General features: G+C 37.9%; 1 protein-coding gene across 1 annotated transcript; it reads right to left on the bottom strand.

Moving 5' to 3' along the window:
• Positions 1–1,250: 1,250 nt before the first annotated feature.
• aass (aminoadipate-semialdehyde synthase) lies at positions 1,251–26,389 on the bottom strand. The gene is made up of 24 exons (XM_067437293.1): positions 26,041–26,389; positions 22,059–22,300; positions 21,495–21,671; positions 21,255–21,339; positions 20,479–20,546; positions 20,156–20,302; positions 19,833–19,911; positions 19,603–19,730; positions 19,073–19,224; positions 18,827–18,949; positions 18,079–18,190; positions 17,839–17,898; positions 15,416–15,483; positions 10,480–10,601; positions 10,252–10,381; positions 10,029–10,139; positions 8,832–8,940; positions 8,428–8,568; positions 8,176–8,343; positions 7,999–8,094; positions 7,673–7,788; positions 3,748–3,836; positions 3,397–3,573; positions 1,251–2,037 (listed from the first exon to the last, which is right to left on the bottom strand). Exons 2-24 carry the CDS (start codon positions 22,296–22,298, stop codon positions 1,919–1,921), a joined length of 2,817 nt encoding a protein of 938 aa, XP_067293394.1. The 5' UTR covers positions 22,299–22,300; positions 26,041–26,389; the 3' UTR covers positions 1,251–1,918.
• Positions 26,390–27,097: the final 708 nt, after the last annotated feature.

The raw sequence follows: 27,097 nt of genomic DNA, 5'->3' as shown, positions 1-27,097 counted from the left end.
CGCGAGGAGACTGGGCTGTTCATGCTGGATATTTTGTGTGCTTAGAAATGCATTAGCTTTATCTTTACAGGAATATTTCATGTTTAATAGTGTTGATTTACCACAAATTAGTTTTAATGACCCTTATTAAACAAACAAAACTGGGTTAGAGTGAGACACAATGAAATGGAGCCAATTTGTAAACCTTAAAATACTTGGTTTCAATGGTACCGCCACGAAAACACGATTTTAGTATGAAAAATATTTCTAATCTTTGTAAAGTTATATTCAATATAAAATGATGTTTGCGTACGCTTCAACTATCGGCATTGATAGTTAAAAAATGCCCCTTTCACTTCATTTTAAATGGATCGTTGTATTTGTTAAAAAACTTGACTTCCCTTGTTTTTGAACTGAAACTAGAATAATGATTTCACATAATATTGGGCATTTTTGGTACCAGTGGAGCAAGATTTTTAAAGTCGCCACACTATTCTTCATCCTTCTGATTTTCATCTGCCCTCGGGACAGACTCGTGTTGATTACAGTCTCCAGACAGCAGCCGCTTGGCTCGTGTGAGCTGTTAATTTTCAACTTGCTTTTCTTGTTACCTCGGCATCCTGATTGGCAAACCAACCAAGAAGGTCAAAACAACAGTCCTTCGGTCTTCTCCATCTGCCTCAGGAGGTCAGAACAAGAGAACAAAGGCAGGTTTTCTTAAAGACGTTCGCCAAATAGGGTTGTTTTTCAATTAACTTCGGCCCTTCTCAAATTCATCTTGGCCTAATTCAACGAGACCATGTTTCTGGTAGCGATCAGGTCACTTCTTAAGCCACTGCATCTTCAGGAACCGATTATTATAAGTCCGTGGCTTAGGGGTTTGGTGACAAAGATGACAGCTACATGGAGTTATGGAATAATCCCTTTGAAGAATCGCTTGTAATTATTCCCAAATTCTAATCCAGTCTTAAGAGCAAAAGGTTACTCATTTACACAAGACCGTGTCTGGCCATTTGACCCATATTTTTGAGCAGCTACTGGTATCTTCATTTGCATTTTTAACTTCTAATAATTACAGACCCAATTATCCTGCGCTTGGTGGCCTACTTTATAGTGGCCAACAATGCAGATTGCGTTTATGGCCGCCACTGGGGAGTCAACACACGGGGGTGAGGGGGGTGAAGGGTAACTTCCTCTCATGTCTGTCTAATGAAGACGACAAACAATATTTAAGATGTTCATTTGACCATAAACCAAGAAAATAAAACAAATGCAAGAAAAGCAAGCGCTTTTATTGGACAAATGTTACTTTGACAAAAACTCTTTGGACGTTATGATTAAAATAGTGTAGAAATTATTTGTACCTAATCAAACAAAGAAACATTATTTAAAAATAATTCACTACAGTGCCAAGTCTCCCATACAAGACTTATTTTATCAGCATGGTAACAAAGCCAAACAGATAGCATATAACTGATTCAGTAGTATTCAACCTAACATCATGTTTTACATAAATATGACAATACTGCTAGTTTTGAGCTTGATTGAGGCATAAGTTCATGTTTAAACCTTATGAGTACAAGGGTAGGAAATACTGACATTGTATAAAGTTAATTTTCAGCGACAGAAAGCGGAAACTTTATGGCTCTGTGTCAAAGTGCATTGTGGGAGTTCATTTACACCGCCGCAGGCTAGCCAAACGTTCATGATTTATGACAACACCGATAAAAATTAACACTTGTTTTCAACTAATACAAAAATCTCACAGATTATTTAGACCTACTTTCAGTAGAACGCAAGTTTGAAAGCAAAAGCACTAACATTTGGATCATCCGCAAATCAAGTTGATTGTGGATTGTGCGGTAATGTGTGGTATTTTTTATTACAGACGCGTGGCACAGAACCGAGTGAGAATGAGATGATGTTAGTGTGTGTGTGGTTACTCTGATACGGTGCTCTTGGTGATGAACCGGAGCCCCTCCTCCTGCAGTCTCTTCAGCACCGGACTGTAGATGTTCTTCGTCATCGGCACCACGAGTCCTTTAGTCGTCAGCTCCCCTGCAGTCAGACAGCACACATTTCACAGAAAATCAAAGCAGTGCTGGAAAATATTTCAGGAAATCTAACTTAAGCTACAAACTAGACAAAAAGATACTTAAAGGGATAGTTAACTCAAATGAAAATGACCCCATAATTTACTCACCATCAAGCCATCCTAGGTATATGATTTTCTTCTTTCATACATATACAATCAGAGTTACATTATAAAATGTCCTGTCTCTTCCAAGCATTATAATGGCCGTGAATGGCAGCCCAAAAAAGTGCATCAATCCATTATAAAAGTAATCCACACGGCTCTGGGGGGTTAATAAAAGCCTTCTGAAGTTAATCAATGGGTTTGTGTAAAAAAAGCTATCCATATTTAAACATTATAAAATATCTAGCTTCCAGCGGACCGTCTTCCGTATTCAACTTACGGAAAAATCGTAACAGACGTAGCATGTCATCATCCTTGTGGCAAAGCGTTTTGAACCCAAAATGTTTTTATTTTTTTTATTTTTTTTATTTTTATATCAAACCCATCGATTCGTTTCTGAAGACCTTTGTTTACCCCCCGAGGCCATGTGAAGTACTTTTATAATGGATGGATGCACTTTTTGGGCTGAGCGGATACAGAGAAAGTTTAATCTATCAACTAGCTCCACTTCACATTGCTCTGATTGGTTGGTTGTATTTATTTTCACTGGCATGTCTCTTAAATTTACACCTCTGAATCAAAGTGACTTTATGAGAATGGCCACTGGCCATTGTGTGCAATTAATGGAAATGACATGCAATATACAATGATATATGTTACTGGTAAAATGGGTATATTTAAGATATATTTACACACTTAAGCCAACAAATTTAACCCATGGGACCCCACATTATTGCAAGCTGGCAAAAAAACCCTGAACATTTTATTAGATTTGTGAAAGTTATATTTTCCACTTAATGTTTATAAATGAATGTTGACCACTGGACACTGGAGTTAATAATGTTTTTGTTTGTATGATAAAAAGGTCTGTAGTTTCAGCTGATTTTTTAAAACCTAAAATAACTAAACAAACAAACAAAAAAATATATATAATTGTTTTTTTGAAGCGTGCAAAAATCTAGACTTTTTTTTAAAATAAAATGAATCTCACAAAATTGATTACCTAGTGCCAGCAAAAATATTCACGATTAATCGCATCTAACTAAAGAGTGTGTGTGTGTGTGTGTGTGTGTGTGTGTGTGTTAGATGCAATTCACTGATTTGACAGATCTAAGATTGATATATAATATTGACCAATGTATCAGTTATTAGATTCTAAAAATAAATGTGCAGTTAAATGAGCATTTTGAAGTTGAGTTTAGTAACTTGCACACACTGACCGTTGAGCACCATATGGGCTGCGATGGCTGCAGGGTAGCCCACAGTTTTGGCCATGGCCGAGTATCCATTGGGATCCCCATAAACCACCAGACTGATGTGTTTGGTCTCCAGCTCGCCCGTTGGGTGTCTGATTCCGACATCGTTCCTCATGATGATCATATCGCGCTCACCTTTAGCTGCACGAGACAGAATGATCCAAAAACAATGCTTATATACGTGCAATTGAAGACATTTATCCTCATCTCGGAGCACAAGGAATGACCTTCATAAACATATCAAAGCTCTCTGAAACTCATGGCATCATGTGACATTGGCAAAATGTGGAAAAGAAAGAGGAGCTGGGTCTTTACCGAAGGAGAGTTTGGCCTCCAGGTGCTTAGCAAGCGCTGCTAAGATGGTGTCGGCGTGAGGAACCGGCTCTTCGCTGAGCATCCCGAGGCTGATGGGAATCAAACGGTCAGTCATCTCTCTGTTGTATGACTACTTTATCATTTACAAACATACTTTAATATAGATCTTTGACATTATTAAGACCTCATTTAGAATTTAAACATTTATAATAGTGTATAAAAATATGTATATAATATTTTGTGTTGATGCAAGTGTGGCGTTAGTATTTCATTGTTATGAGTTTGCTAGGTGGTTGCTATGTGGTTGCTGGGGTGTTTTAAGTGGCTTTTATTACATTCTGTGCTAGGTGGTTGCTATGACGTTGATATGGTGTTGCTGGGGTGGTTTTTTAAGAGGATTTTATTGCATTGTTATAAGATTGCTAGGTGGTTGCTATGGCATTGCTCTGCTGTTACTGGGATGTTTTAAGTGGCTTTTATGTAGTCGTTAGGTGGTTGCTTTAATGAGGTTGCTAGGTCGTTAATATGGTGTTGCTGGTGTATTTTACGAGGTTTTATTGCATTGTTATAAGATTGCTAGATGGTTGCTATGGCATTGCTATGCAGTTACTGGGGTGTTTAAGTGGCTTTACTACATTCTACTGAATTTACTACATTCTGTGTTATGTGGTTACTAGGTGGTTACTAGGTGGATGCTATGAAGTTTCTAAGCGCTTACTGCAGTATTTTAAGTGGCTTTTAATGCATTCTGTGTTAGGAGGTTGCTAGGTGGATGCTATGGCGTCGCTATGTGGGTACTTTGGTGTTGTAAGTGGCTTTACTGCATTCTGTAGTTAGAAGTTTGTTAGGTGGTTGTTATGGCGTTGCGATGTGGTTACTGGGGTGTTTAAAGTGTCGTTTTTTTTACTACATTCTGTGTTAGAAGGTTGCTAGATGGTTGTTATGGTGTTGCTATGAGGTTAAACACTGGATTAATACTTAGGGTTAAGAGTTTACTTAAATACCCTCATCATTTCGTAGAATTCCAGCCCATGAATCTGACGTAAATAGTGTTATGTTTTACTGTTTGAACACTATTTAAATTAAGCATTATTTGTTCCTAAAATTACTTAAAGGGGGGGTGAAATGCGGTTTCATGCATACTGAGCTTTTTACACCTTTAAAGACTTGGATTCCCATCCTAAACATAGACAAAGTTTCAAAAACTAATGTTGGACGTTTGATGGAGTATTTCTGTGTTAAAAATACTCCTTCCGGTTTCTCACAAGTTTCGGCGAGTTTTTTTCGAGTATGGGTCTACTTGACGTTAAATAGAGCGGAAGGTCCTTGTATGGGCTGTACAGGCTCTTCTCCCGGAAGGGTGCGCGCGCGCGTGACTAGAGCGAGAGAGAGGAAATGCACGCTGTAAACAGTCTCTCAGATGCAGATCCGCGCCGTGCTCCACTTTATTCCTATGGGTGACGTCGATCGACTTCAACGCTTCAGCACAGCATTCCGGAAGGCAGCGCTGCATTTGAACCGATTTGAACGCAGAAATGACGGGAAGCTTCAAGGCATCGCTTCAGTCGCGTCGCAAAGTGGATTTCCACGGTCACTGCTGTCACAGGACTTCACCAAATCATACCAAAGAAGTGTGTTTTTGACAGAGCGGTCCTGCTTTGGAAGATGCCGGTGAGTAAATCAACTTCAAATGTCTCTGCTATTGGCTACCATCGCATGAGTAAACATCAGTAAACGACACGATCACGTGCTTCGTCATTCAAATGTGCTAACGGTTACTCCATTGTTGTTCTGTATAACGTTACACTATTCTGACTCTGACGTGCAAAACCGTTTTGCTTGCTACCTCTAAGGTCTAGTCACATACAATAGTCCATAAACCGAATCATGTCCTCATAAACTGCACACAAAGGCCACTAAATACAGTACATACCACAGAGACGGACATCCTGATGTTGCCGTTTCTCCTGTTCAATTTATTTCAGCCTCAGATTTGATTGTGGATCATTATCTGTATTAGCTGAGATAGATGGGTTTCTCCACGCTTGAGGACGTCACCGCTTTGCGCGCTTGTCATTCTTTAGCTCCGCCCACACGATACGCCTCCAGGCGCTCGTTTTTTTCCGGAAAGACTCGGTACAGCCCATATTTCTTTTATAAATATGATAAAACTAAAGACTTTTCGGAGATATGAAGGATGCAATACTACTCTATAGGTACTCAAGATTGACATGAGATTGACTGAAACTGAGTGTTTCACCCCCCCTTTAAAGATTAACGAATTAAAGTTGCCCTAGAATTAAAAATTGAATTAATCTTGACATAGTGAAATAATAAGAGTTCAGTACATGGACATCACATACAGTGAGTCTCAAACCCCATTGCCTCCTACTTCTTATGTAAATCTCGTAAATCAAAAACACCACGGAAAAAAAGTGCTTCTCAAGATAAGGCCAACTGTAACGCAAGCATTGGGGATCATTTATACGCACGCCCTCAACATTTGCATCTGTCCAAACATGTTCATTGTCAGGAGGAACTGACGGAGCCGAATCATCTGGACTGCAGATAAACAAACGACACTTGAGGATAGCAAAAACGGCAGCTCTCATGGACACAAATGTCATGTTCGAGGCTGTGCAGAAGACATGAGGACTTTTCTACCCTTCCCACAGATAAAAAATGTCAACAGTCATGGTTGATGTTTATAATCCGATACCACAACAATTTAATTCAATATCGTTTGTTTGTTTGCGTCTTAAACTGAAGAAAGTGGCAATTACAACTGTATTCCTGCAAGCAGTAAGTAGAGATTTATCCACTTATTGACTGTTTAAACAATTTCTGATTAAATTGAAAGTTTCTTAGAGAGACAGCATTGTCTAGATAACGCAAGATGCTAGTACAGTAACAATAGGAAACTCCAAGTACCATACAAAACTAAATAGTGTGTCAAATGACAGGGTAATATTATTTTGTATTACAAAATACAACTGTAGATACTTTGCTGACAGATCGTTCACTCGATCCTTCTAACAAACGTCACCTTTTCCACCATATAAGTTTAAATGACAGTCGTTTGACAAGGCTATTCATTTTGTAAAAATATAAGTTATATATTTATATTTTTGAGAACTGAAGTAGGCCTATGATGTTTTTGCATGCTTGTATTTCAGAGTACATCACAGTCACTGCGTAACCTACATTGTGATTAACGTTATATAAACATGCAATATCGTTGACAAAAAAAAAGTCTAAAAGTCTAAAAAAGAAGTCTAAAATCACTGGTTTTGGTTTTGTCTGAGGGAAGGAAAAGCGTTCTTGCTTGCGGTTGCCAGATTTCAGTAATTGAAATCCCCCAATCACAGCTTTTCTGTGAAATGTACGTATACATATATGCTGTCTTTTACCTAAACACGTACAATCTGGCATCCATATGCACGTGAGCTCTCTCTATTGCGCGGATGATCTGTAAACACCAATAAACAAGTAAGCTACATTTTATCAATCTCCATTTGAGATGTTCTGCTTAAAGTGTCATTCAGTCGGTCAGTATTCTTTCAGGACGGTCAGGACTCACGAGCCGCTTCGCTGAACAACTGAACAGCTGTGCTGTGAGCTGCTGAAATAAGCCAATCAGAGCAGAGCTCAACATTAATATTAAATACTCTCCTAAAATAAGGCAAAAACAGTGTTACATCCTAGGGACAATTTATAGGGTTGTAAATGGACCTGTAAAACTGTATCTGGACATTTTTTGCCCTTAAATAAGCCACATACCCTCTATGTAGATATCAGAGAACAATTTAACATATAGTTTCAACTCATTCTAGGGCACCTTTAATAGAATATATGATTGATTATTAATGCTTGATTTTATTAAGCTCTAAAGCATTGTAACAGAAGGCTGAATTCTATTACTTACCATCTGAGGCTTTGCATTCTGAAGTCATCCCTGCCGATCCGCTCATAAACCGCGTCCTCGAAGGCACTGCAGCTCAAAGTTGAGGACAAGCCAATCATCTTACAGAGAAGCTCTTTCTGTATACGAGACACAATGACATTATAAAGAAAGATTGACGGTATGTGGCTGTGTGTAGGACTACTAATCAAATGAGAGTGGTTGAAGTGTTCAGTGCCCTTGTTATAACACTCAAGTCTTGTATTTTCTTTCCATCACGTATTAATATATATTAATTAAAGAAAATACATTTTATGAATATAGTGAAAAAATTGTCAATAAATCCATACCCATGAGAGAGGAGAAGCTGTGTGGTCCAACAGTGGACACGGCTCAGTGTTGATGAGTCCCAGTTTTACAAAGCCACTCATTGCAGAGGAGAAGCCCTGCAGACACACACATGCATAAGAAGTTGGCACTGGAAAACAAAGACTGCAATGATCTGTACAACTGATCAGCATGAATACCTTGAAGCGCAGAGTCCCTCTGACCAGTGTGTGTGCCGACTCAATCCCATACGGCTGGGCGTACTTGGTGCTGTCTCGGTTGGGAAAGCCTTCCAGGTTGAATCCGGGCATGAAATCCATGGGCTTTGTGACATCCATGAGAGCACCGCCAGGAGGAACACTGACAACCTGAGCAGTGAACGATGGACATTTTTGTGAACTTCATGCTAAGTGGATACTACAGGATTACAGAGGGGATTTTAAAAGTCTCACCTGGTTGTCTTTCAGATAGATGGCCGGACTGATGGTGTTGAGCAGGACACCATATGGACTCCAGCTAAACTTATAACGCAGTGGGTTGTCTGAGCACTCCGGAGCAGGAAGACCACCACAAAAAGAGCTGTAAGACTCCACCTGTCAAGAAACAGTGATTTAAAATTGGAGTAACTACAAGAGCATCATGTGACTTGACCAAATGTTCACACGGGAGCCCATACTCGACCGTTAAGTGAAAATGAACATTCAAGAAGCTGTGAATGATTGCTGAGGTCTGTCAATATGTCTTCCAGACGTGGTGATGAGCGCACCAATGGTGCGACAGTATGTCACTCTATTGCAAATACCCATCAACACATCCAACTGGTAAACAAACATGAGTGCATGCATGCAATACCTACAGTGCAACCGTCTGCCTTGGCCTGGTCGATGCACTCCATGGCCAACATGTGATCAATGCCAGGGTCCAGACCCATCTCATTGACGATGGTGATGCCAGCATCTTCGGCACTTGGGAAACAACAGCCAATCATTGTGAAGCCTCATGCATATATTAATAAGCTCAACCAGTGGCAGTTTACAATCCAACAAAGAAGGTTTCAAAGGGATTTAAAAGGGACTGATTTGTACTTCTTAAAGGGATAAAAATCTGTCGGATTTATGTTTGAGTCCGATTTTGAGAATCAATTCATTGATCCAGTTGACAAAAATCTGAATATTTCACTCTCAGATCTGGTTTTTAGGTTAATTTATTGACTCTTTTGCAGTGATTGTCAATTTTGTCCTATCTATAACTGAACATGCTTTTAATTTTTAATTCATTTTGAAATTTTTGTGGGGAGCATAAAGTCCTTTTTTTGGATGATACAACCATCCTGATGTCATAATTAGGAAAAGATCCTCACTTTTAAAGAAATGTAACAATTTTTATTAATAAATATTACTATTTGAAAAAAACTAAATAAAACAAAAATGATGGATGTATCATGTGACAAATTAGAAAATGGCACCTTTATCATTTTTCATTAAAAAAAATTATAAAACCCCCAATGAAATAAAACAGGCGAAATGCCAAAGAAGAAGACTAATGGATAATGTACGGGAGCATAAGCAAGCTACATTCATATTTTTGAAATAAACACCTGTAATAGCCTATTTCTCTGGCATGTGTAATTAGCCATGAACCTATGCCACTATACGGTTTGTGTCAAGCCATTCATTAGTCTGGTTTGTTGATGAGAAAGAGATGAAATGTAGTTGCAAAAAATGCTTTAAGAATCCGTACAACTAACAGCGGATGACTATGATCCTGTTGCGCAGAACTGAAGAACAACTGATGATGGCACGTTGGATCTTTGGTTGACCGGTGGAAAGAGGCGTTTCATCCCACACGTAAAGATAGAATATTCAAGACTTTCATTTTCAACCCCAGAATGCAAAAACAACCTGAAATCTTTTTTGTTGTTGTTGAAAAAAGATGCCAATTTCTAATTATTCTACCTCCAGATTTAAAACAGAAACGACTACACAGTAAAAATGAAAAAATTTATCGTCTCTTTAAAATTCATTAATTTTCTAAGAAACAGTAAGTTCCCTACCTCCTCTGAAGCTCCTTCATGGCGGGGCTCAAGTAACTGGCGGTCACCATGTTCACCCTCATTTTAATGCAGTGCTTGGCTACTTGTGGATGAAATGTGTAAGGCAGCATGCTAGACACCAAAAACAACAAATAAATGTGAACTGTTGGCTTTTTAAAGTGTACATTAAAGTAGAATTGCTAACGTCAATGCATAATCAAGTGAATGAAGATTATGATTATGCCTGATGACGATGTCATGGTCTCTGATCAGAGACTCGAAGTGGCCTTCCTGGCTGGTGATGTCCAGCATCACGGCGATGGTGTTGGGGTATTTCGCTGCCATGTCCTCAGCCTGATGCAAGAGATTTGAAGCTGCAATGCAAAGAACACACAAGATTTAAGGACTGCAAATGTAATTTCTACACTGCAATAAAACAGCATTCCAGATGGATTTTGCGACGGGAACATACCCACTGTGACCTGAGTGCCAGTGTCCCTGGTGAGATACTCGATAACTGGCCCAGACACATAGCCTGAGCCCAGCAACAGCACCCGCTTCATTCCTCCTTTCTTTAGGATCTGCTCCGATTCCCTGTTTGCCAGATGGTACAGCCATTACTACTCTCAAACACACACACACACACACACACACACACACACACACACACACACACACACACACACACACACACACACACACACACACACACACACACACACGCTGGCCAAGCAATCTGTGAAATCACAAAACATATCCTGCTGGATAGTGATCTTAAACTGATTGAAAGGGATTCAAAACCCACAAAAGGACACGGGAAGATCTTGTAGGATTGTCCAGGAGATTAAATCAAGAAAATTTAAAAAACACCTAAAGGTCATTTTTCATTTTATGACAAGATCTCACCACAAACACAAACAAATAAATCAATGGTACTTCAGGAGCAGGTAGGGTGTATAAAAGAAAAGAGGAAAACGCACCGATTTTCATCTAGATCAGCCAGTTCTCCATTCAGAATATAATCAAAGCAGTTTAAAATCAACGTTTTGCTCCGCGAGTCCCCAGGGAGACACATGTGATCCAAGCACCCCGTCGCTACGCCTAATTGGATCTGATGCGGCACATGAGCAAAAATGTAACACTTAACCCCCAACCACCTGCATGCCTTTCTCTAAATACCATTAAACTAGACATTCACAATAACCACTAAATGTGTTTTAGATCAGGGTTTATTTAGTGCTGCTTTTACAAAGATCATAAAATCACGTACATTAGTTCATAATAGAATACACTTTCATTTCAAATAGGAAGGTTTTTCATGGCCTAATAGTGATTTTGTACCACAGTTAAGGGGTAAGGAGCATTAACCATTTAAAAAAAACAAAAACAATATACACTATTTGTTTGGATTTTGTTCACAATCATTTGCCAGTTAAATAGGAATCATTAAATTTACATGGGGGCAAAAGACTTCAACAAAGATTACACAACGGGATCAAGTTGGTCACATAGATTCACTGCGTTAACCAACCGAAATCGGTTTGGTTTGAAAGAAGTCACATAGTGACTTCTATGTGAGCTGTGCTTAATAGTTTATTGACAATACAACATTGAAAATTAACCTTTTTTTGCCTGCAAAATGTTGAAAAATGTACACACTGTCTCCAGTGGCATCAGCCTTTATAAATCAGTGGCAACAGCAATTTGCTAAAATGACAATTTATTATAGGAAAGTGTGAAACTACATACAGTACTTTCAAAATCTGTGGATTGCTTAAATGACTTGAGAACTAATTAGTCTGCATACTGTAATTAGTTGAAATCCAGACTTGCCAAATGACAAGGTTTAGATGGAACAAGACCACAGGGATTGAGACTTTTTTTAAACCTGACATGCCGTCTTAAAATTGCAGTGACAGTGGCATAAAATGTAAAAAAAAAAATATCAAAAAAAAAATATTTATAATAATATTGCAGTTGTGATGCAATGGGAAAATATGTAGATTATGACTGCAATGTTATTTTTTTATAATACTAAAAAAATGCACATTTTTCTTATAAAGAAAAATAAATGAAATTTTATAATTATAATATTTTATAATTATAATAATTTTATAACACTAAAGTAACATTTAAAAAATAAATGAATAATACATTAATAAATAAATTCTATAAGTTATTTTTATAAATGATAAAATGTGTGTAAAATGTAAGTAAAAATTATATTAAAACTATTTAATATTAAATGTGTTGTAAAAATATATTAAATTTAAATATTTTAAAAATAACACTAAATATTTAAAGCTCTTACACTAAATCTAAAATTAAAATATTCAATTTAAATCAAACAATAATACAAAAAAATGTATAACGCTAAAATGTACACTAAATGAATGATAAATAAATAATCAATTAATTCTAAATATGCATAATGATAACATGCAGTTCAAAAAATGTTAAAAATATTAAAATGAAGATTATAAAAATATATATTTATAACAAATCATATATTTATAACAAATCATTTATAACAAATTATAAATTAAAATAAAATAAAAAATTTAATTCTATATATTTTTTAACAATAAATATAATATACTCCATTTAAAACAAATTAAATAACAATGCTTAATAATTTAGTCTATATTGCATTAAGTATCTATATTAAGCACAGTACAATCAGATATTCTTAGATAAGAAGCAAAGGCTCTCTCAGAAGGTTTTTATTCAAGACTAGAGCAAATAAATCAAAACAAGTCAAATGTTAGGTCTTTAAAGCTTTCAATTGATTAAATAGAGGTCAATGTTGGCTTGTGGGTGGCTTCATTAAGTACAGCCCACAATAGAGACAGACTTGCAAATTCAGTCTAACGTTTTATCAGCCGGGTTCTTCACCCTTGAATGAGACAGCGGTGGCATAAAGGAGCTCTATTAGAGTGTGTTGAGAAAGATGTGTTGACTGCGGGAGGCACAGAAAGCTTTGATTACGGCTTGAATGAGATTTTTTTCTGTTGAAAGGATCGTGTTATTCCATTTAATGAAAATGATTCAAAAACTAGATATAATCAATTAATGAGCATGAAAAGATATTTGGCTTGTGAATAGTGAAGCTTACCTTGGAGAATAATTGAACTTAAGAAACTTAAAAAGAACTGATACATTGATTTCTTTTTCTGGCATGCAAAAAATTCCAAGAACAAGAGTGAGTGGGAGAGACTGTGGCTGCGGCGAGAGAGTAAGATTATCTACCCGTGAGAGAATGTGACGTGTACTCTAGCCAAGCAAGACGTTATGGCAGTGCAGAATGAGGCACAGGAGCCGAACCCTGTGTCTGAACAAAACAAACACGGTCAGCAACTCGCTTCTCTTATATTAAGGTTTAATGTTTCAAACTCAGCCTGGGAAAATTCATTAGCCTGGCAAAAAAATGAGCTAAACAGGTCTAGTGAAACTCCCGTTTCTGTTAGACTATACAAATGAGTCTCAAATATTATAGAAACATTTACATTATCATTGAGATAGCACCAACTTGGTGGTGTTTGGTACTACTTTATTTTAAGGTGACATGGTTACACATTACTACATTAATACTTAGTAATAGTTAAAAGCAAATTATGCATAATTACAAGTAACAAACACTAACCCTAACCATAACTCTATTAGTAAATACATGTGGTTTATTAAAATTACTCAGTACTTAAGTACAAAGTAACTACATCACCTTAAAATAAAATGCAATCAAATGTTTTTTTTCTAAACCATAATAGTGTAAAACATATATACACTGATCAGGCATAACATTATGACTTAAAATTCCTAATATTGGCTTGGTTCCCCTTTTGCTGCCAAAACAGCCCTGCATGGACTCCACTAGACCTCTGAAGGTGTGCTGTGGTATCAGGCACCAATATGTTAGCAGCAGATCCTTTAAGCCCTGTAAGTTGCAGGGATCTGACATATTTGTTCAGCACATCCCACAGAGGCTCAATTGGATTGAGATCTGGGGAATTCAAACCATTTTCGCATTGTGGTTATCCTGCTGAAAGAGGCCACAGCCAGAAGGGAATACTGTTTCCTTAAAAAGGATCTTTCCTTACATGATCTGCAACAAGGCTTAGGTAGGTGGTACGTATCAAAGTAACATCCGCATGAATGGCAGGACCCAGGGATGGATGGGTCATCATGGGCACCCTGACTGGTCTCCGGCTATGCAGCCCCATACGCAACAAACGGTGGTGCACTGTGCATTCTGATACCTTTCTGTCAGAACCTGCATTAACTTCTTGAGCAATTTGAGCTACAGCAGCTCGTCTGTTTGATCAGACCACACAGGCCAGCCTTCACTCCCCATGTCCATCAATGAGCCTTTCCCGCTTCTTTGCCGGTTCACCACTGTTCCTTCCTTGGACCACTTTTGATAGATACTGACCACTGCAGACCAGGAACACCCCACAAGAACTGCAGCTTTAGAGAGGCTCTGACAATTTGGCCCTTGTCAAACTCGAACAAATCCTTACACTTGCCCATTTTTTCCTGCTTCTAACATGTCTTTAAGGACAAAATGTTTATTTCGTCAAATGTTATTCACTTCACCGTCAAATGTTATTCACTTCACCTATCAGTGGTCATAATGTTATACCTGATTGGTTTAGATATATATATATATTAAATTGCCCTAAAACATCTGCAAATGCACACTGGTGGTCAAAAGTTTGGCATAATTAAGATTTTTTTTTAGGTTTAAGGAATACGTTTCTGCTGCTAACCAAGGCTGAATTTATTTGATAAAAACAATACAATTGTGAAATATTACTACATTTTAAAATAACTGTTTGCAATCGTAATACATTTTAAAATTCAATAATTTCTGTGATGGCAATATGGAATTTTCAGCATCATAACTTCATAACCATAACCATCATAACCATCTTTCAAAATGATTACAAAATCTTAAATAACCACCAGTGTAATTCCGATGAACTTTTTGGAATTCCAAAAGTGTCATCTTTCCAACTCAACGCTAATATGTCTACAGTGTGTAGTTTTTCGTCCTTTTCTAGAGGGACAGGGTTGTATATCAGCGTTAACATGCATTAATCTTTTGCATAAAAAATTGTCTACATTCAGGCGGAACTGAAAGCATTTTCCTCTATAGTGATAAAAGAGCATTTCAAGGCTACAGGCTGTTGAGAGCTGAATTACGGCAATGTTTTTACCTGTCTTTCAACCTTTGAAGAAATCTTCCGAATGAGACCGCCATCCTCGGTGTGTAAGCACATTATCCATAGCAATGTTACAAGTACTTCTGCATTGTCCAATCGGACAAAGCAGACTAAAAACATTTAGATCTACAGTAATACCACAAGGCAACCTGAATTCACTTCAAGGAAAGAAAAAACATTCCTTACTTCCTTTCTCGAAGTTTCTGAATGTATTCAAATTTCGGCGTCAACTTCCCGTTGGACGTAATGACAGCCTAGAATGAGAAAAACAATGCATATATTACAAATATTAATACTGCAATGTGCAGATGAATACAGTCATCATTTAGTAGCAAAGGTTATGCACCATTCAGAAAACAATACATTTTACATTTACAATCAGTTCAGTTTTGAATTTAAACTGAGTTTGAATTGGTAACAATACATTGCTGTTATGTTTCTGTTTCTCAGAATTATTTTCTTGAGATAATAAAAATGGTCTCTAAATGGTTTGGGGATTTAAAAAAAAAAAAACTTATGCACTAAGGAGGCATTATATTGATCAAAATTGACTGTAAAAACAATTATAATGTTAGAAAAGATTTTCATATCAAATAAATGCTGTTTTTTTGAAGATAAAGATACATATTAAGCTGTTGATATTAAGCAGCACTGATAATAATAAGAAATGTTTCACATAAGAATAATTTCTGAAGGATAATTGGACACTGAAGACTAAAGTGAAGCTGAAAATTCAGCTTTAGATCACAGGAATAAATTACATTTTACAATATATTCAAATATAAATTTCAAATATAAATTTCAAATGGTAACAATATTTCACAATATTAATGTCTTTTCTTGATCAAAAAAATGCAGCCTTAGTGAGCATAAGAGACTTAGGCCCTGTCCCAAATGGCACCCTAAACCCTCACGGTCTTCTTCTGAGACCGCACTTTCATGACGTAATGCCGCTTTGACTGCCGGGAAGAAGTCCTCTGCTAGCTCTCACCAGTGTGGGCTCGACAGAAGTGCGCATCGAGGGCGCATAACGGCCGCAAAGGGGGCGCTCGTGAGCACACTTTTGAGACGTAAAATGAAAAATGGGACACCCTGCGGTCTCGTGGACTCAATGGACACGCAGTCCGAAAAGACCGAAAGTGCACATGAAGTGTGCCATTTGGGACAGGGCTTTACACTTACCTAAAGGATTTTTAGGAACACCTGTTCAATTTCTCATTAATGCAATTATCGAATCAACTAATCACATGGCAGTTGCTTCAATGCATTTAGGGGTGTGGTCCTGGTCAAGGGCTGGTCGGAGTATTTCAGAATCTGCTCAGTTACTGGGATTTTCCAGTATGCAGCAGTCCTGTGGCCGAAAATGCTTTGTTGATGCTAGAGGTCAGAGGAGAATGGGCTGACTGATTCAAGCTGATAGAAGAGCAACTTTGACTGAAATAACCACTCCGAGGTATGCAGCAAAGCATTTGTGAAGCCACAACATGCACAACCTTGAGGCGGATGGGCTACAACAGCAAAAGACCCCACCGGGTACCACTCATCTCCACTACAAATAGGAAAAAGAGGATACAATTTGCACAAGCTCTCCAAAATTGGACAGTTGAAGACTGGAAATATGTTGCCTGGTCTGATGAGTCTCAATTTCTGGTGAGACATTCAGATGGCAGAGTCAGAATTTGACATAAACAGAATGAGAAGATTGATCCATCATTATCACTGTGCAGGCTGCTGGTGGTGGTGTAATGGTGTGGGGGATGTTTCCTTGGTACACTTTAGGCCCCTTAGTGCCAATTGGGCATTGTTTAAATGCCATGGCCTACCTGAGCATTGTTTCTGACCATGTCCATCCCTTTATAACCACCATGTACCCATCCTCTGATGGCTATTTCCAGCAGGATAATGCACCATGTCACAAAGCTCGAATCATTTCAAATTGGTTTCTTGAACATGACAATGAGTTCACTGTACTAAAATGGCCCCCACAGTCACCAGATCTCAACCCAATAGAGCATCTTTGGGATGTGATGGAACGGGAGCTTCTTGCCCTGGATGTGCATGCCACAAATCTCCATCAACTGCAAGATGCTATCCTATCAATATGGGCCAACATTTCTAAAGAATGCTTTCAGCATCTTGTTGAATCAATGCCACATAGAATTAAGGCAGTTCTGAAGGCGAAAGGGGGTCAAACACTGTATTAGTATGGTGTTCCTAATAATCCTTTAGGTGAGTGCATTTTCAAGAATATTACAACTTTTGAACATCAATGTATGTGTGGAGAATTTTTTTTATTAAATCCTGCTCGGTGCTGCTATGAACCTGAAATCTCCATATTTATCTAATATACAGCCCATACCGCAAATTCATAAAAAATGTGACCTTCAGATTTCCCAGCTTTAGTTCCATACTGAAAATCAATGGATTCATTTATGGACAGCTAAAAGGCCTCCCATTTATGGTAGCTCTGATTCAAATGTTTCCACACAACATTTTGTGCAGAAGTGCATGACTGCGCACAAACACAACTCAGACGAAGCATTTCTCCATGGGGCAATTTAGCGGGAAACAAATTAAAAGCTGTAAAAACACCTTCTTAATACACTTACATCTCTGACTTGTGGAGAGTAATCCTCTTCCTCTACCGGTCTGGTGGCGTCTGATGGGAGCTGTTGGTCAAAGGCTACCATCACAAATCTGCTCAAATATTCACATATTAAATCTTCAACAAAGTAAGAAACAAAAATGCTAAAGTCTCTCATTCAGAACCAGACCGGCACATGTTCAAAGCAATCCTCTCCAGAGCAAAGCTGTTGGGTAATTACTCACCACCCTGTGTCATATCTTACCATCTCCCAGATGTAAGGGAACAGCCGGTCACCAAAATACTCAGTCGCCTCAATAGGCAGCTGGGCGGGCAGATTATCGATGGAGCACATGAGAATGCCGTTACCTTCCACGCTGTGCAGATACATGCAAATCAGATGAGGTTGGAATTTTTTGTATTTGTTTGTATTTAAATACAAACAACATCACAACATCAACAATTGTAAATACATACAACTTCACAGGCTTTTACAAGGGCAGATGTAACTTTCCATCAACAATCCACAATACAATATAAGGCATATGCTATTTAAACTAATTTAAAAACGTATGTTCTTTGTAATAATTGTTAGATGGTATTTATACTTGGTGCAAATAGTGGCAGGTGCTAATTGCACCCCAGTGCTTTGTAGTATTATAAAATGGGTTGGTGGCATAAAAAAGCTAACCACTTACTCTCCACGCTACTGCTCCAGTTATGAAACTGGTCTCTTTTGTCATTTTGTGTGGCTCAACCAGACACTGGCCCCTCCGATATAATAAATACAACATGGTAACATTTTTATAAAATTCAACTTAGAAAAAAATCCTTAATATGCACTTGTGATTTCTGGGTCAATCTTACAAATAAATCCTTTTCCTCAAGTTTGTCCTGATAAAAATTGTGTTGCATGATAACATTGGTCACTCAGATCTCCATGTCTCTGGATATGACTGGTCTGCCCTTCACTGAAAGTCTATGGGAGTTTTTGCTTGATATTCATTGTTCACCTGTCATGGTCAATATGCTGGTTGGCATCATACATGCAGAAGGGTTTCTCAATAGTGGTACACTCTGTCATGAACTCAATGGAGCCGCCCGTGTCAGCAGAGATGTCACAAATGGCCAAGAACCTGAAATTCACAAATGATCAGATGCGCCCGTTTCTTCAGAAGGATGACATGGATGGCTTTTATGATACTTTGTGAGGCTTTTATGTCATTTTGGAGACAAATACAATAATAGTAGAGGCTCACTTGTGGGGAAGTGCAGGGCAGCCATGATCAGGTGATGAAGACGCAGGTATGACGGGTCTGATCAGTCGCTGGGCGTCCAGTCGCCGCAGAAGTCTGGGCGTGTGAGGATCCCAGTATATGCCGTTTATCAGACAGGTTGTGTAAGGGGCCACCTGTGCAAACACATTAGACTTTTCTAATGTGCTTCAATCACATTTACTTTTCAAACAATGCAGCCAATAAAGGTGTGGTCACATTGGCGAAATTTTGGCAAAATGTAGTGGGCGAAAAGGTCTATTTTCTATTGTTTATAGTGTTGTATGAAGTACAGCTCAGGCAAAAGTTACTTTCAAACCAAGCAGCTCTCTGTCTTGAACCTTTTGCAAAATGTTTCACCCTTACATGAAATTTCCAGTCGTGTGAATTCCTATTAAAATGACTGGATTTCATCAACGAAAATTCGCCGAACAATGGTAAATGTGACCGCACCTTTAGATGTAGCCACAGGTTGGACCAATCGGCTGCCTGGAACATTTCTTTTGTGCACTCACGGTCTTCCTGAAGTGCGATGTGTAAAGCTCAGGATGGTTTTCATACTCCATGGGGTCGTAGAGTCCGTCGCTCTTTCTCATCAGGTGGTGATGTCTGCTGATCACTGTGGCGTACACTTTGGACATGTCTGCATAGAGGATTAGCATGAGATTATTTGCAAACACAGCAAAGAGTTGATTACTGCGAACATGAAACATGAAAATACACTTCTAGGAAAGAGTAGATATACCTCCAGTCTCTGAGACTTCTTTCAATTCATGAGGTTCCACGTACTCACAGGGGAGCTCGTTGAAAATTTCTTGAGCGCCCTAGAAATGAAGCATCTTTTTTTAATAAGAGTAGCCCTCAAGTTTTTGCCTTCAATTCCACTGCTTTTCCACTGTATTTCTATGTAAACATGGGTTAGATGGACGTGCTTGAGTTTCACATTCATAACACAGTGTTTTAAAAACACAATGCTGAACCTAAAAGAAATTCAACTTTTTAAAATAGGTTTAAGCTTGAACATTTAAAAAAGCATAATAGGTCCTCTAATTATAAACATGTCCTTACCTTAGACACATTGCCGGTGCCAGTGAACACAAACGTGAGAGGACCAATGGACCTGGGCATCAGACCTAAGGATATTTCATACCCACAATCCCTCACTGCCTGGATGGCCTGGCTGACGTTTCTGTAGTTGTGCGCCATACCAATGTGCTGTCAAGTAATAAATATTAAAAGATATCATATACTCAAAAAAAAATTGTTTTAAATGATTCAACTGAACTAAGTTAGCTACTAAATAATCAAGACCCAAAATTCAAGTGCAACATATTACATTGTATGTGCCATGCCAAAAGTAGACATTTAAAGTGTAATTTAAAAACTAATACCATAAATGGAGTGTGGTGTCCAAGGGCAAGAAAACGCAGACCCAGACCATGTAAAATATTAATCATTCCTGTAAAAAACACAGACATCATGTTAAACATGAAGCAGGGAAAGCCTTTAAAGATTTACACTACTATTACAAATGTTGTGTTTGGTAAGATTTTTATGTTTCTTTTAAAAGTAGTATCTTCTGCTCTCCAAGGCTGCTTTAGTTTAATAATAAAAAGCAGTAATACTGTGAAATATTAATAGAAATTAAAATAATTGTTTTCTATTTAAATATATATTATAAAATATCATTTATTCCTGTGAATGAAAGCTGAATTTTCAGCATCATTACAGTCTTCAGTGTCGCATGATTCTTCAGAAATCATTATAATATGCTGATTTGCTGCTCAAGAGATACATATTATTTTTGTGAAAACCGTGATTTAAAAAAAAAAAAAAAAAGATTATTTGATGAAAAAACGAACAGCATTTGCTGAAATGGAAATATTTTGTAACACTTTCACTTTTAAACAATTTGATACATTCTTGCTGAATATAAGTATTAATAAAAAATAAAAAAAAGACCCAACACTTTTGAACGGTAGTGTAGTTCACCCAAAAATAAAGTGTATTGCTGTCACTGGTCTCCATCCACTTTCATTGGAAAATAGCAGCTTGGACATTCTGTTAAATGTCTCATTTAGTGTTTCTTACGTGAAGGTCAGAGAGGTTTGGAACAACATGAGGGTGAGTAAATGATCTCAGAATTTAACTAAGGGGCCTAACATACCTGCAACACCAGCCCACTGTCCAAACGCTACAATTCTGAAGCCATTGGGGTCCACCATTTTTTCATAATCAATGAGTCGAACTTCCTAAAAAGAGAACATTATGATGACACATGAGTATCTTGTGAAAGATGCTTTTCCTGAATAAACGTTTCCAAACACGTATGACGCCAGAGAGTAGTGCAGCTGGCTTGTAGCGTGGACTGTCCTTGACCATTTTTATTCTATAAAGAGACTTTCACCTTTTTAAGAAGGTCATCTAGGAGCCCCATGTTTGCCTCTTGTGCTTTAATTGTGTGAGAGAAGAAGGCATAGGTCTTGCGGGGGTACACCTTTTCCTCCGCAGGTCTTTTCACACCGATGATGAGAGACGCCTCTGAGATGTCCTCCTGGATAACAGCTCCGGCTTTTTCATAATACTGAGAAAAGAAACAGTCTTGATTCTACTCAATCAGATAAGATTTTCATTCATGTTAATATCATAAGTATCAAGTGGGAAAAGACACGTTAATGGCTCAAAAAAAGTCAGGGGCACAAACATAGAAATGTATAAAAGAGGAATGGGGATAGTTTGCAATATCCTAGTCATTATTTATTACATTTCAATTCACTATTTATTTATATGGTTTAGTTAAATAAAGATGCACACATTTGATAAATTGTGACACTGTTACGGTTTCCAAAAAAATAAAACTTTTAAATGGAAGTGTATATTCATCCACTCTGCAATGTTAATCATCCAAACGCTAATAAATAATACGCACTACAAAAATAACATGTGAAAGAAATGCAAATCAGTGACTTACTCTGTCATGGATGGCCCGTCTGTTGGAGGGTTGCACGAGCACCTTGTGTCCAGCCGCTGTAATCTCTCTGACGTGTCGTGGTGCCAGGGGCGCACGTCTCTCCCACACGTTGACATCCTCGCGCCGGATGGCTATGGTGCTCTTATGATTCTGCTGATGATGATGTTGATGCGGAGACCTCCGCTGACAGTACATACAGACCCTAAACCCTCTGTCCTGGCTCCTTATGAGACGCAGCATGACTGGACCAGTTTTTAAAACACACAGGTTACAACTACTACACATATCTTAAAAATTACACTTGGGCCATGTTAAGTGACAGAAGTACAGACATAAAAAAGTGAGCACAGAAACCCAGCCTATGGTTTGCAAAGGAGAGGACTGCATTTGAAGCTCATAAGTATTTTTTTAATCGCTTTTCACATTGTTTAAACGACATTCAAACTGAAAATAAACATGAATTAATTAATTAAAATTGCTCAATACATGCAATTAGTAAGTCTTGGATGCATCTAAAAAGATGTATATTCATATATAATATAAATTATATAACTATACAGTATATACGTGTAAATATTTCTTAAATATATACGTGTATTCAAATATACATTATATACAGTACACACACACAGTGGGTATGGAAATTATTCAGACCCCCTTACATTTTTAAGTTATATTGCAGCCATTTGCTAAAATCATTTAAGCTCATTTTTTCTCCTTAATGTACACACAACACCCCAAATTGACAGAAAAACACAATTGTTGACACTTTCGCAGATTTATTAAGTATTCAGACCCTGGTTTGTGACATTCATATATTATACTCAAGTGCTGTCCATTTCTTCTTATCATCCTTGAGATGGTTTTACGCCTTTATTTGAGTCCAGCTGTGTTTGATTATACTGATTGGACTTGATTAGGAAAGCCACACACCTGTCTATATAAGACCTTACAGTTCATAGCACAGAGCAAATGAGAATCGTGAGGTCAAAAGAACTGCTGCACTTAAGGTGGAAGACGTTTCTGACGACCAGAACCCTTCTTAGAGCTGGCCGTCTGGGCAAAATAAACTATCAGGGGAGAAGAGCCTTGGTGAGAGAGGTAAAGAAGAACCCAAAGATCACTGTGGCTGAGCCTCAGAGATGCAGTCAGGAGATGGGAGAAAGTTGTAGAAAGTCAACCATCACTGCAGCCCTCCACCAGTTGAGGCTTTATGGCAGAGTGGCCCGATGGAAGCCTCTCCTCAGTGCAAGACGCATGAAAATTTGCTAAAAACAACAACACCTGAAACCAATATAGAACATTTTGGCCTTAATTCCAAACTGTATTTGTGGAGAAAAATATCACCTGTCCAATACAGTCCCAACAGTGAAGCATGGTGGTGGTGGCAGCATCATGCTGTGAGGGTGTTTTTCAGCAGCAGGGACAGGACGACTGGTTGCAATCGAGGGATGCTCGAAATACTTTTGCAAAGGGTCTGAATCTTAGGACCATGTGATATTTCAGTTTTTCGTTTTTAATAAATCTACAAAAATGTCAACAATTATTTGACTCAATAATCTCCATGTGTTCACAGTGTCTGGTGGCCATTTTGAAAGCTATCTGAAAACTTTCACCAAAAGAGTAGATCCTTAAATGTGAATTTTTTTATGTTTAAGCCTTAATTTTTGATAAGTATAACTTCTTACTGCAAAATACAGAGATTAATGTTTAGACTTTTGCATATTAGATCCTAGATTTGGGAATAGATAGTTAGTTTAGATAGTTTTAGCAACAGAATGCTAAAGAACATTGAACATTTTAGAACATTTTTGTGCAGATGATACGATCGATAGATAGATAGATAGATAGATAGATAGATAGATAGATAGATAGATAGATAGATAGATAGATAGATAGATAGATAGATAGATAGATAGATAGATAGATAGATAGATAGATAGATAGATAGATAGATAGATAGATAAAGATGCAGACACACAGACAGATAATTACTTCACAGGCATTACATGCTTGTATTTAAACCTATTACATTATAAATGTACAGTTTATTGATGTTTTGTGGTTTTACACTGCTGTAACTCCATCTTATTTTAAGGTGAGCTTAAAGGGTGAATCTATTGAAAGGCTATGGAAATCACAGATTCAGTGTGATTTCAATAAGAAAAGTATAATTTCATTGATATTTTCTATAATAGCTGTTTATATTAAATTATGCATGAACTCAATACATGGCCTAGATTATTTATTTATTCAGCAAAAACGTTCTTTTAAATTAATAATATCTATTAATTGAAAAAAGGTTTGCTGTTCCAATAAAGTTAAGTGTGCTCCCTTTAATCTCATCCACACTGAACGTCTATACATTTCATAAACAGACTTTAAAGCAGCACTAGGTAACTTTTCAACCTTCATAATATATTTTTTAAGACTCTTGTGATGATAAATCGACTTACAATAGGTTGAATGAAACGTCTGCCATAGCCTGATGGGGTCTGTATCGTTTTTAATCGTACTTTTAAACTTCGGGTTTCGGGTAGTAACCCAAGAACAAAAAGAACTACAAAATTCGAAAGCTTTACGGCATATACGTCACTTCCACCAACACCCACACTTCCTTAAATTCGTGCGAGCCCAACTTTGTTCGTCGGATAATATAGTCATGTCCGAAGCAGCAGAGACAAATAAGAAAGAAAAGGTTTTGTTGGAGGAAAGCAATAAGAGGAAACGAAAAAGTGATCCGATTAAAGGCAGGACGAGGATCAACATTGGACCAGCATTTGCTCGTTGGCGTGAGCTGAAGGAGGCGTGCCCGACCGACGCTGTCCTGCTTGTTACGGTGAGCTACCACTCAAACATTGAACTGAAGTATCATATAGATTCTGTAAAACGGTAACCAATAGACTACTATAATGACGCTGGCTTGTAAACGCGAGCATCGTGATTATTTGGCGTTTGAAAAAAATAAAACCCATGAAATTATATTCATATGACATGCTGAAACATATGCCACTGACTGTAACTGGGATGAAGACAGTGTTCAGGTTAACTGTTAGTGCTGCACCAACCCACGGCGCCACTTTTATGAAGTTATTTGGCCTGCACCGCACCACTGTATATATTTTTACAACCCGCCCCGCACCCGCGACCATTAAATAGACATACGGGGTCCGCGGGTTATGAGACGACCCACGTATCACTAGTTCAGGGCTATCAGGGTTGTCATGTCAGCAAATGCACGCACGATGGCATCCCCCGTTGTAGGATGACAGATCTTAAGACAGTAGTTGAGGACATTATTTTTTCCAAACTGTAGGGGGACCCCGAGAGCAAAAGTAGCCAAGTGCTGCTTTAAGTATTAACGGATTTTTGTCACTTCAAGTTAATCTTTATGAAATTATTCTTTAAAAATGTTGTTTAAAATAAGCAAGGACTCTGGAAATGTGCTGTCATTCCTTCAGAACCTAGGTTTAAAGAGTAGCACGTGTCATATATTCACATGAAACCGGTAAACTGAAATTTAAGGTTTTGCATTGCCCAAGGGGCATTTTGTCACAATATATAAAAGCTGTTTAAATGGGAATCTTTTGGAAGAATAGGCTACTATTTTCACACATCAAACATAAATGCATAACTGTCTTATTACAAAACAATTATTTACTCAAATAAATTAGTAGGCTATTTAAAGCAACATAAAACGATTTAATGAAACCCTCATTCTCAATTGCCTGTAAACCACATGTGACAACTTACCCCAACCTGGCTGACATTTAAGAAAAAAACCTAAACCTTTGAGTTAAAATGGTCAGTTTGGAACCAACGTAGATGAACCACTGTTAGAAAAACTCCAGGCATTTGGGCAAACAAACGTTTGCCTCAAAAATTCACAGTTGAGAAACAGCTGCGTATGTTTGATTTCCTGCTGCTTATAAGCAACAAGTGTTTAAATGCAGCTTGAGTTTTGACACACGTCATCACCTACCTGTACTCTCAGATTTAAGCAGTTTCCTATGACCTACTGCGTGGCACCGGCTGAATAATCACATTAACGTGGAGTGAAATGCACAGGACAGGAGGTTTATATATAAACGGTCGCTTCGGCTCTTATGAGTGACTGTGTCGCGTAAACGTGAACGTCGGAAGAATAACGCCACGGGATTGACCTGTTTGCTGTCTCAAGACTCCAGGCAAATAATGTGGCGCAACCTCGACCTATCCATGCGGTATAGATTACAGCACAAATATTTGTTTCTGCCTGGAATGCGGTGAAGTAATCTGAGCCCTGGATTAGTTCCCACCAATCCCGACTCAGAACGAGGATCTGCCTCCTCGCGTGCCCTTGACGTCGCGTCGCAGCTTTATGACTGAGCAGAGCGAAGCCACAGACCCCGCCCCTCTCTTGCGCGCGCTCACAAATGTGGCAGCAAACATAGACAGTAAAAGAGCGATGACGAGGTAAAAATGGGGTCTTTCGTTTTTTATTTGTAAAAAAAATTTTTTTTATAATAGCTATTATTTAAACAACAACAACCTATTAATGTAGATTTAAGTTCCTGAAGGAAATACAACATATGGTATGTGTTATATTTCCCCTTATTATTTCACACTTGTTTTAACTGGTCTCCCAGTGGCGTGCTGGTTACTAGGTAAAACATCTTGCCGACCAGAAACCAGCTTGGAACAATCTGGTTAAATTAGTTTAAGCGGGTTTTTTTCAGTCGTGTACTGTCGGCTGTGAACGAGAAGGCCTATATAACACGAAATACGTTCACATCTGAAAGAAAATATTTAGAACAGAACAGAGCAATAACAATTTAGTAGCCTATGTAAATAAATGCAAGAAAAAAACTAATAGCAAACAGCACGAAAAAAAAAAGATTTTCAGTTCCTATAAAAACACCTAATAATAGGCCTAATAACTATAAAAACAAAACTAAAGTTATCTAGCATACAAAACCTAGAATTAAAACTAATTTTTAGCCAAATTCAGTTTTCAGCTGAAACTTTAATAAGAACAGTCGCGCGCATCAGAAATAATA

The sequence above is a fragment of the Pseudorasbora parva genome, chromosome 25 (genome assembly GCF_024679245.1).
Source record: "Pseudorasbora parva isolate DD20220531a chromosome 25, ASM2467924v1, whole genome shotgun sequence".
NCBI lineage: Eukaryota > Metazoa > Chordata > Actinopteri > Cypriniformes > Gobionidae > Pseudorasbora > Pseudorasbora parva.
The sequence above is the reverse complement of the archived record's forward strand: the minus strand, read 5'-3'. Positions and strand labels throughout refer to the sequence as shown.

Excerpts from the sequence above, each read along its gene's own strand:
- aass (XM_067437293.1), bottom strand. The coding sequence starts at position 22,298 with ATGCTGCGTCTCATAAGGAGCCAGGACAGAGGGTTTAGGGTCTGTATG. Across the intron at positions 19,731-19,832 it reads AGAAGTCTCAGAGACTGGAG|ACATGTCCAAAGTGTACGCC; the intron begins GTATATCTACTC and ends TCCTCTATGCAG. Across the intron at positions 8,569-8,831 it reads CCAAGGCAGACGGTTGCACT|GTGGAGTCTTACAGCTCTTT; the intron begins GTAGGTATTGCA and ends GTTTCTTGACAG.